General features: G+C 30.1%; 1 protein-coding gene across 1 annotated transcript; it reads left to right on the top strand.

Annotated features, from left to right (window-relative positions):
• The first annotated feature begins 1,131 nt into the window (after positions 1–1,131).
• LOC107437583 (uncharacterized) lies at positions 1,132–11,740 on the top strand. Its single transcript, XM_016049639.5, has 3 exons — positions 1,132–1,338; positions 5,395–5,629; positions 11,536–11,740. Exons 1-3 carry the CDS (start codon positions 1,284–1,286, stop codon positions 11,699–11,701), a joined length of 456 nt encoding a protein of 151 aa, XP_015905125.3. The 5' UTR covers positions 1,132–1,283; the 3' UTR covers positions 11,702–11,740.
• Positions 11,741–12,182: the final 442 nt, after the last annotated feature.

Here is a 12,182-nt window from a genome sequence, read left to right as displayed (position 1 = left end):
GAGAAAATATGTTTTGGGGTCTACTTACGTGTTTCTGCTAATATGTTTCCACTAATTAACATGTTTGAGTCTAACCCCTCAAGATTAAGAAAGATTGAGTTTTACTGCGTGATAGTCCGATAGTTACTTTACAGTAGGAACTGAACTGTATTAAAACAGGGAACAAAACTGGGCTTAAAGCTTCATTCATGGTAATTGAAAAATCATGTCTGAACGGACATAAGTATATATTGATGTTTATATATAATAATGAATAATAAATGTTTATACGAGTATAAAATATATATCTTTCGTAGATTTTATTTAGTAGATGTCTTTTTTATTGGTAATGCTGTTTTATGCTTAATGATTATAAATTCCCACTCATTTTATGTTTCAGTTCTCTGTTGGCAACGCAAAAAAGAGATTCTATCACTATTTTAGCTTTATACGCATTAGTGTTTAAGATAGTATAGATTATTAATAGCTAAAAGAAAGTGAAAGAAACAAATTCATTTACTAAATGGTTCTTAACTCTTTCAATACTTTTTTATTTCATTTAAAACAAAACTAGTTTCCAATTCTGTTATTATGAACTCAATTTTAAAATTAACATCTACTTAATATGGAATAAACTTTTTTGCTATTATTTGAAAATTGTATGATTGAAAATTCGAAATAGAATTTTTGATTTAGTAACACTAAAGTAGTTTGCCAAAACAAGATTCAATTATTGTATTTATGTGTTTAGATTTGTTCCTTACGGAGGACTTTTATGAAGAAAATGTACTGTCCAACGTTACCAGGGCACACATACCCTTCCCTACTGGCAACAAAACTTAACCAATTGCAAGCCTTCCTCTACCCTATGTGAAGTATTTACGTTATATTTGAACAGCTCTAATGTAATATTTATAGGTTGTTGCTTTAACACAGGAAATCGTTTCTTTTTTCTTAAGTTTATAACTTTGTTATTAAAGCTTATTAAAATGAAGGAATATTAATTACATTTATACATTAAAAAAGTTTTCGTTCTAAATTTGCTTATTTTTTACTTTGATTCTTTTTTTTTTAAATGTTACTGATTATGTAAAATTTTAGGTCAGAAAAATTCAGTGTTTCTCCAGTAAGTGTCACAGTTTCTATGTACACAGCTGATTTCACATATTTACACTATAATTTTATGTTTTAAGGATGATTTCTATATTTAAAGGTGTATAGCTGTGCAAGATTTAAAGTCAATAATATATTTTAATCAATAATATATCAAAACACTCTTTACAAAAGCAATAGAAAACAAAGTCATGCTTGCTAAAACTGTTATTTATATTACGATAACTATTGCTGTTAACTTCGTTGGTAAGTTTTAAATATGTTACTATTATGTAGAAGTAGTTCAATGATTCTAAAAAGTGACTCATAGAGTTGTATCTATTATAAGTCATTTTTTCATATTTTAACTAGCAAATTAACATCTGTTTTTATTAGTTTCATTCTTAAAATTTAATTGTAAGTCAGCAGTAATCTGGAATAATGTGTTGTATAACTAATTGCAGGTATTTTTGTTATATAGTATCGGATTGAGACTTCAATTAATTCAATACTTTAAACCTATATTAGGGTAAACTAACCAGTGAAGGAACACTTAAGCTTCGCTTGCCTTTTAAAAAATCATATTAATTTCAAAATCCGTAATTTTAGTTAAATGACAATGTCAACATATTTGTTACTAAATACAAATTATGTAAAAAAAATTTGTAGAGAACTTACATATTATTGTTTTAAAGTTTTGGAGGTTCAAATAACAAGTAGTAAGAAGACCAAATGAAGGAACAGCTCTTACCAGTGAAGGAACACAAAATTTCCCAGTGAAGGAGCACTTAATTTTGGCTATTTTTTAATACTCTTTATGAATTTATATGCCATACAAATATCTAAAAACAAGCCTATTCTTGAAATTATAACATACAAATACTTGGAAAATGTTAACTATTTTTTGTAATCATGAATTGAAAAGTAAAGTGTCAACATATTAACACATTCTGTTCATTCACTGGGAAATCTATGCCCAGTAAAGGAACATGCCTGTTCTCTTCACTGGTTAGAAGTTGTTTTTTGTATTTTTGACATACTTTTGATGCAAAACATCACTAAAGGTACAAAAAAATTAAAGTTTCCTTTTTTTCATTTTCATTAACTTAGGAAAAACCCAGTAAAATAACACTTGTTCCTTCACTGGTTTTTCATCGTTTGGTAATCCAGTGAATAAACACCCCCCTATCTCAGTAATTGATGATGCTATGATGCTTAAAAAAAATAAAACGTAACTTCAATAAACATATTTTGAATTCTTATTTTCACAGTAAAAAAAATAAAACCATTACATGCAATTAATTCCACTTCAAACATATAAACACAAACACTCACCTTATAATTTTTTCAAAGAAAAAGGTGTTGCAGAGATAATAAGAAATTTAAAATTTTTTCCAGAGAAGTCTATGTGACCAGGTAATCCAAAACATTGCTAGATGACTTCCTATTGTTTGGCAGTAAGCTATTGTTACCAATCTATCTAAAGAAAAACTTTCAAATTCTTATTTTTGATCAATATATATGAAATGTTCCTTCACTGGGTAGTGTTCCTTCACTGGTTGGTTTACCCTATACTGAAAACTAAAAACTTTCAGAAAAATATATATTTTGAACAAAGATAAAAGAAAAATTTTATGAATTTATATAAAGCTTGTTTGCAGCGATATTAAGCCTTTTAATAATATCAGCGATTTGGTAACTAAGAGCTGTTTCTAATCGAAATTGAATTTTATTTCAAGTAATAGAACTTACATATTAATTAGAGCTTTAGTTTCCCATGATAAGTCAGCACTAGTAAAATCAACATGGATAATTTCGGGACGAATTTGAGATAATTTCACGGAATTAGTATTTTTAGAAACATATCCAACTAAGTAATTCCTTCGATGATAGTTACGATTTTAAAATGTGTTTCTGTAAATGTAAATAATGCTAAGTCAACGGGAGTGAATAAATGAAAATTGAAGTTACATAAATTGGAACAGGAAAACTGTGTTTGTGGTAAACTTTGACTATGAAGGATTGAATTATATTATCTGTACAGTTAACCGTTCTCGGTAAGTTGAACTTCTAAAATATTTTTTAACAAATCTAATAATGTACATTTAATGAGAATGGCAACAATTCTTTAAAAAATATACTTATAAATGATTTAATAAGAGTCCATTCTGTGATATAATTTTAAAAGAGTTTACAAGAGTTAAAATTTGCAACTAACGCGATATTAGTGCCCTAAAACTGATAGGAAAAATATTATCGCTATTAGTGGTATATATACTAACTTTTGTAACTGTCAAAATATGTAGTTTCAAACATATTTTTGCAAGACATCCTTTCAGGTAAAAATCTTTCCCTAAAAACTAAATGAATGCTCTTTTTTTACAGTCTGGAAGTGTGATAATGTTTTGATAATTTTATTTAACATTAGCTGAATAACCGTTTTTAGTGCAGAGTAGAGAAAAGTAAGAAATCAATTTATCAGCACTACGAAATCTTGCACAAAACTAAAAGACTTATACAACCGCAATTAATAAAACTAAAATAATTCTCTTTTTCATATTTGTTACAATAATTTGTCATTCCCGGTGGTTTAACATTATTATAGTAAGCAAAGCACGTATTTACTAGTTCAAATGCACTAATATATTACGTTATACCTATATTTGTACATTTGGTACTTATTAAAACGGCACTAATTGCAATAATACCAATAGTGCCTATAACCACAATTTTTTTTCTTCTTATGCTCACCCGATTGTCAGTTGTCATTTAGGTATTAGTAGGGCAGATTTGTTAGCCACTCATTCAAGGACACCATATTAGGTGGGCCAACGTTACTCCCACAGTAAGGACGGATAGCATAGCGAATGAGAATACACCCGCGCCTTTTCCGGGATACGAACCTAGGACCTCTTCCTGAAAGGAGGTCAGATCCCTGATCCGGTCGGCCAATTACCAAAATTGATTAAGTATTACTGGAGTCAATAATAATATGGGTATATTTTTACATTTCTCTTAAATGAGTTAAGAGCATTTCTCTAATAATTTTGATTGATAGTACTTAGAAGTTATTGTTTTTCTTTTTCATTTTAGCTTGTAATTATTACCAAAATTAATGAAGCATGATTGGCGTCAATAATAGTTTTCGATTTTTTACGCTTCCCTTAAACGGATTAGTACCATTTCTCCATTAATATTACTTTTAACATGGCTAGGAACATTCACTGATATAGTCTTTAAAATCTTTGAAAGAGAGAAAATCGTCTGCAGTCTCATTTTTATCAATTTTCGAATTCTAAAGAGAATGAAAACATTTCATTTTTTCATCTGCCGAATGAATTAATTGAAAATTTCGAACGAATTTTAGCATCGGGGGTTAAATTTAGCCCTTGCAGTCGTTGTCCAAATTTCAGGATGATAGAATAAACTTTTCTGGAGTAACAAGAAACACATGCATAAACTTTTCTGGAGAGACACGAAACAGATACAGGCGGACAAACTCTTCATTGTATTATCATAGATGTTCACCGAAGTTATTCCTAGCTGAAAGTAAGTGAAGGTACTTCGTAGAAATATATTGACAGTACCAAAGTAATGATATACATGTTAGTTTAGCCTTATATATATAATTTATGTAACAATGTTATTATTAGTCATTTTGCTTAGAGATTAGATTTTAAGCGTCATTAGCAGTCTTGTAATTTGAATTTTAATGTTATAAAAAACAACACTGTGTCTTTGAAATTAAATACAATGCAGTGGTTATTTTTAAATAAAACAATATTTGTTTCGAATTGGTTTTATCGCGGTGATGTGATTATTATAGTAGAGAAGTAAAGGTGCGCTTGTGAATATTTACGCCATATCTATCATATGGAAATATTAGTAAACTTTAAATTCTCTTGTGATTTTTTTATGACTAAATTGGAGTTCGCCGATGAAAGATGATTAATCATGTTTTATGATTTAAAGCAACTATCTCATTTTATGAATTTAGCTTTATCCAGATATAACCAGAGTTAATAACGAAATGCAGTTTCAACCATTATTTGCATAAAGAATATTACAAGCCTATAATATTATTACAGTAGTTCATTCTAAATATCGGGACAGCCTTATATATAACAGTAAAGTTATTCATCTAGTTTATCTTTGGTTTTACAAAACTAAAAATAAATCACGTTACAGTTTGCAAGTATACTGATTAACCTACTTTAATGATTATACATAAATAGAAGCGGAATAATTTTTTTTACGTTGAATATCATTTTTTTACAGTTTTGTAGCATTCAGTTATAATTATTGTAAACTTTTGTATACTAGCTTTTGGAGATTCAGGTCACAGTTCTAGCAGCGGTTCTTCATTTTCTATTTCTAAGATACAGTCAAAAAATGATGAGTCAAAGAAAAATCAGTTTTCCAACAACGTTGACCAATTTATCCATTGTCTTAAAGAACACGAATTTGCTTTTGTTGACTGCTTCAGAAATGTAGGAATCATCACAACAAAAAATATTCCAGAGATGACAAAGAGGGAGTTCAAAGATTTTCAATGCGCGTAAGTTACATCATCTATTTACTTTATTTTTCTTCTATAAAAATGGTATAAGTTTCAAGTCTAAAACTATTTATAACAGTTATTCAGATTACAATTTATGGATATTATGAATTAAAATTACAATTTATGAATATTTTAAGTCCTAGCTAGAATAAGAAATGTTAAAAGAAAATGACCACTCAGTTTTATGTAGTGTTTTCGTTCATTTTAAATTATTTTTTTATCTATATAAGTAAAGCAGAATGCTTATATGTATGTACCTTATACAAATTCATAATTCTACTTAGATCCACAAAGAATTTGGTGTATACTAAACGTTCAAAGACAGGCCGTGCCTTTGAACGTTTAACGAACGAATGCTGATAAGTCCGTCGGCGGACTTATCGAACTCCTCCCTATCAGCTGTTCCATCGCAAAGAAAGAATTTTTTATGACATTTGATAAGGATTTAAGTATATGAGTGATGTGTTAGCTCTAATCAATCAAAAGTTAGATTGATCGTGCGTTCTCGTGATCGTCATCTTAAGGCCTGTTTACACGGTCCAAGTTCTCGAATCCGAGAAATTGAACGGATTACTCTGTCCAAGAAATTGGATGATTCGTTGACACTATCCAAGCTCTTGAATGTCACTGATTCGTTGGAAGAAAAACTTGCGCATGCGCATTGTTCATATTCAACATTATAAAACAATACTTACATAAGTTTAAAATTACTAAATAAATTCAAATAAAATCATAATAACACAAATAAACCGCAACAGATTAATTTATTTGGAGTAAAATATATGAAAACAGACAACAAAATGACATAATTTGCTGTCTGCTTGTTGACGTCACAAAACCTAAGAGGCTGATTGGTTAAGGGAGAAAAAACTTGGATGGAAAGTACAACATGCTCTACTATCGTCCAAGAAATTGGTCCAAGTTCTTGGATGATTGTTTACACGATCCAAGCTCAAAGCAAAACAAGTTTCCATCAATATCAATCAATCTCTGTCCAAGAAATTGGATCGTCTAAACAGGCCTTTAGGTTTCCTATGTTAGGTTATCACAAGTTAAATCAACGTTAATAATTTAGCAACCTATAGGAATGAACGTCTTCGAATTCGTATATTAAATAAAAGGTATATGAAATCACGTATTTCTTATCTTGATCCTTACGCTCCTAAAGCGTGTTTCTATAAATGTAATGAGTGGAAATTCAACAAGAGCTAATGAAATAAAATTGTGCGTGGAGTCCCTCCGCGCGGAAGAAGTTAAACTTCGCAACCTACGACGTTAATTGTAGAAGAATCAGCAGTCGTAGAAGGATCACTAGTTCTATTCAACGACTCTTTTTCCTGCTCGCTTTCGTGCTCTGTAATCACGGTAATATTGTGCACTAGGAGGCTCCGCCCCCTCCTCGCTAACGCTCGCCAACCCCCGAGAATTGCTACGCAATCCTATGTGGTTCACGCCGTGAACCATAGCTCGCTGCGCTCGCTCGCCAATGAACACAATGCTCTAGCACAAAGACATAATATATTATCATCAAAGACATAGTATTGTACTTATGTAGAAGAATTCTATCAGTGTTCTTATTGGCTTTTAAAAAAGTATATTAGCTATTTAGATTGCACATGGTTAAAAAATCAAAACATTAGCTAAATGAGAAACATATTAGCAAAATAAATTATCAAATATTGCAGTTACTCACCTAAATTCAACTAAATGTGTATAATAAATTAGTTAATGCTAGTTAATTCTGAAAGTCTTAGAAAAAAATTTTATTATTTAAAAATATAAACTTTAAACCCTAACTTTTCCTTGTGAGATAATAACCCTCAAAAAGTCTTTCATTTTCAAGAACACAAAAATTTGTTTTATCGCCAAATGAAATATTTTTTGGTGATCAGCATTATTAAAATCAATTTCTATATTAATTAACATTTGTGATAAAGTACATAAAATTTTAGAACAAAATAAGGATGTTTTACATACAATAAATTAAAATGCATGGCTGTTAGCATTACCCGAGAAATACCACGTGGAGGTCGCCATGCTGCATTTCTAATCGGGGAGTTTTGATTTTGGCAGTTCCCCTTTCCTACTGCCAATAGAAGTTTCAATTAAATTTTTTTCAAAAAACTTTTTTTTCTGCAAAGCTCTAAGAAATTAGCACTAAGCATTTAGAATTTCTTTGAAAACACAATTATAGATTTGGCATCTTGGAGCAATTACTGAAAGGCTGTCAAATGACTTAACTCTTGACAGGCCAACATAAAGTTGTCCATGATTAAAAACTTGTTTAGTCAATACTAAACTGATTTTCTCAAAAGTGTGACTTATTTATAGTCATGGAGAAGGCCAGCCTAATTAATTCCTAATTGAGCCTAAATTAAATATTATCATGTTTTTAGGGCATGAATCTGAATTGAACAACCTGATAATGCTCACTCTGGTTATTGTTTTCGTTTTTAAAAGCGCTATATGTTGAGCCAGTTTAAATTAAATATTATCATGTTTTTAGGGCATGAATCTGAATTGAGCAACCTGATAATGCTCACTCTGGTTATTGTTTCAGTTTTTAAAAGCGCTATATGTTGAGCCACCTCATGTGACATTTGCCATGTGACATTTTTAGCAGCAATCATTGGTCCATTTTCTTACGTTGCCATTCGGGGAGTTGTAATGAGGCTTTTTTTTGGTGCCGTGTAAGAGAAATATATATAGAGATTTTTTCCTCGTGGACCTCTTGAACCAGCCTCATCGTCTCGCCCTGGAAAATGTGTTTGCATTAATAATGTATGTGAATGCGTCATAATGTAATTTCAGAAGAGAAACAATCAATTGATATTCACAAGAGACGTACCTTGACATAACCTTAAATCCGTCGCATTGTCCGTGGGATTGTTTTCACTCATTTTTTACAATTGTTATTCACTAAATTTGAAAATAAAAAATACTACCCTATTAAGTTATATGCGTATCAAAACAAACTAAAAAAATATTTATAGAAAAACAATACTTTTAGTATTTTTATGCTAGTGAGAACCAAAACAATATGGAAATGAATGAGAGAAAACAGGATCCTACCACGTGATTTCCCGGCCAATAAAAATGTAGCGTTAAACGTTTAGCGCAACCTTGTTGAAAGTCGCATAGGAAGTATAACTTCAATAAAATTGAAGCAATCTATTACGTCATTGAAAAATGATTGCCAATTCGGAATATCACACTTTAAATGACACTGTGTCCATAGTTAGTCTTTCTTTCAGTGAATCAAACTCAGATTATAGTGTAATCTAATAGTACGAATCTGCACTAGTATACAGCAACGAATTATAAAAATAAAAGTTTTAGATTAGGTGCAGTGAGGGTGTAAAATAGTGATATTAGGATGGGTCTCTGTTTGAGAGGGCACTGAAGAAATGTACTACCACAGTACTTATATTATGCACCTCGGTATAATAACTTCTCATAACAGTTATTACCACAATCTTTATAACGCTATTACCAGAAGTGTTGAAAACCACATTTAATTAAGCTTTACTGGCATCAGTAATAGTTAGGCGGTTTTTAGAGTCTTAGAAAGAAGTACTGATACTAGTTCATTCGCCAAAAATGATTATAAATATATTTGTGTCGTTACTCATTATTTTGGAGAATTATAAGTCACTAATTTTGGCAATAGTTAGAAATTCAATTTTAAAAAAATAGTTCTAAAATGCCGAATTAATAGATATAACATACTAATTCATGCATATGAACGTAAAATATTGATATATTGTTATCGGCAACAATGATGCTTAATTAATTTTGATATAAGGAGAACAAATTGAATTGAAAAAAAAACTTTTTTTTTTACCAAAAAGCTAATTTAAAAGACGAAAGGTACTCCTTCCTCTGAAAAAAGCATAAAAAATCACCTGATTATTATTGAAACTTTAAAGGTCTGGTTTCGTAGGACAAGCGCCTTATCTGGGCGTCAGCGGGACGTCAACGTCCCGCTGACGCCAACAAAATACTGGTTTGTTAGCTCAAGGCCTGGTTTCTTAGAACTAGCGCCTTATCTGGGCGTCAGCGGAAAGTTGATGTAGAGCTGACGCCAAAAAAATACTTTTTTGTTAGCTCAGCTTGAGCAGTCCGTCCAACGCAGACATTATCTCTCATTGCGCATGCGTTAATAACGTAAACAAATATTTATTTTGAATTTGTATTGATTTTGTTATTGTCGACCAGTGTTTTAGAGAACAAATAATGACTTTGTCCAAGAAAAAACACATTATAGCTGAGCTAAATGAAGAGTGCTATGATTAATGAAGAAGCTATGTTAAATCAAAATCTTGGCTGATTTCAATGTGCTGTTGGATGTTGTCCGCCATTGCTTCTGTGGTTAACGTCACGTTGTAATCCAACTGCAGTTGAGTTGGACGGCAATTGTAGTTCAAGATGAGCGTTCAATGACGTATACAATCAAACTCACAAATGGACCAATCAGAGGTTAGCGCTGATTTCCAGCTGACGGCGTTCTGTCCTAAGAAACCAGGCCTTAATGATGCTCAATTGATTTTAAGTAAAGGCTACTACTACTATTATGTTGATTTGCGCTTCTTAATAAATGCTAAAGGTACTACTATTAGTACCAGGATACCTCTGTGGAATTGGTTTTTGTGGCCCACCGAAAAGGCTATGTATAGAAGAAATGAATAGGAATTGACTTTGCTTAATTTATTTGTGTTGGTATTTATCTTTCAGTTTTGTGTATGACTTCGCATGATGAATTAATATTGATCATTTACTTTTCATCCCTTCTAAAGAAAGGGTGTTCAGCTTCATTTGTTAGTACAATCTTAATATTAATCTTCAACTCTTAAACAGTTTTCAAAGAGAAAAACATATGTGTAAAAAATATTTTAATTGTAAAAACATTGGTGATTTATGATATAATGAATTTACTTGGCTTCATTTAGCTTTATCAGTGCTTATTTTTTTAGAGTGAAACGTATCATGCATTTCATTGGCACTATTAAATTTCAGTTTATCGTTTCTTCAAGAATGTGTAGTTGATCTTTAGATCTTTAAACAACTATAAAAAACTGAAACTTTGAGCATAAAGCACAAACGCAGCAAAAAAAAAAATGTGAGCACCTTAAATTACTTTATTCAAATGATATGCGACTAAATATACGATGTTTTGAAATTCGACAATTCAGAAACTATTCCGATTTCGTTCAAATTTTGCATTTTTTCCATTTTTTAAAATTACATTATTTAAAATAATGCAGAAATTTGCCTTAAAAATTCAATTTTTTTTTAACTATTATTAAAAAAATAATGATAATAAATAATAAATAAATATTTAAAGTGTCTTTCATTTAAACTTTCAACTGATCACCTGCCTTTGCTTTCGGATCCATAGTTTTCAAATAATGTTACTTACGTCTGCACTCATTAATTTTGATATTCAAGGATAGGCTATTGAGTCATAAAGATTTAGTCCTAAGTGGAACGTGAAAATTCGATTACTCGATCAAAAGTTACTCAGGACATTCACTTTCAGTTTTTGCATTCATGTGCATTAATGAATTAATGTAATGATGAATATATTTTAAATGCGGATATGCATTTAAGTGGCCATAGTTCTTCTTTAAAATTTAATATAATGTTGTAAATTCAAGTTTGTTACTCTCATAAGTATTTTTAAAAAGAACAAGAAATTATTAGAATTAAAGCTTTTATTCTAACACTTCTGTATGCAAACTGTCTTACGATACTAACAAGCTGATAATTTTTAATACGCATCACACAAAATACAAATGAGTTTCCACCCTAATAGAAAAGTTTTTCTTAAATTATAAGATAGATTACTCACATAATAAGATATATTTTTCTTAAATTATTTATTGTGTTCCTTTTTATTTTAGATTGCAGAATTCAACTATTTCTTGTTTCAATCTGAAAGATGACGTTTACTGCAAAGATGTTGATAATCCTTTGCAAAATCTCTTTACAGAAATTACTCCAGATGTAATCTATAAATGTAACACAACTGGCATTATCAAGGCTCAGTTAGTTGAATTCTCCATTTAATGAAGTACATTTCAAATAAAGATTTATATTGTAAAAATTTTTATTGAATGTTACTCCTACAATACCAAGAGGGGAAAAAAAACTTTAAATACTTAGTGGGTGGCAATAGGAACTCAATTGGTCATTTAATATTTTTTTTTTTTGCGCTTAAAATATATGCTAAAATTATTTAGTATCTTTTCTTAGTTTTAGCTATTTCTTCAAAAAGTTTAGAAATTTGTTTATTTAAGGGAAACGAAGTAAGTATGTACCTTAAGATAAAATAATACTACTCTTAAAAGTGCAGCAAACCTGAAAAATGAGCAACTTAAGGAAGTTATTATGCTTTCCAAAAATTATTCTTATGAAATGTAATTGTATTTGTAATATTTAACACTTGCGCTTGTTTTGTTAATTAAAATACTCTTGTTATTGTTAAAATTACCTTTTTTTCTCTTTCTAATAAATGTTCATTGCCACTATTAAATTGGAACTTTATCTT

The sequence above is a fragment of the Parasteatoda tepidariorum genome, chromosome 7, assembly GCF_982258835.1.
Source record: "Parasteatoda tepidariorum strain Cologne lab strain chromosome 7, Ptep-v5.0, whole genome shotgun sequence".
Taxonomy (NCBI): Eukaryota; Metazoa; Arthropoda; class Arachnida; order Araneae; family Theridiidae; genus Parasteatoda; species Parasteatoda tepidariorum.
The sequence above is the reverse complement of the archived record's forward strand: the minus strand, read 5'-3'. Positions and strand labels throughout refer to the sequence as shown.

What these genes read in the sequence shown, in the direction of transcription:
- LOC107437583 (XM_016049639.5), top strand. Translation starts at nt 1,284, where the DNA reads ATGCTTGCTAAAACTGTTATTTATATTACGATAACTATTGCTGTTAAC. An exon ending in TATTGCTGTTAACTTCGTTG is followed by an intron (nt 1,339 to 5,394) that starts GTAAGTTTTAAA and finishes TTTGTATACTAG; the next exon opens with CTTTTGGAGATTCAGGTCAC. An exon ending in TTCAAAGATTTTCAATGCGC is followed by an intron (nt 5,630 to 11,535) that starts GTAAGTTACATC and finishes TTTTTATTTTAG; the next exon opens with ATTGCAGAATTCAACTATTT.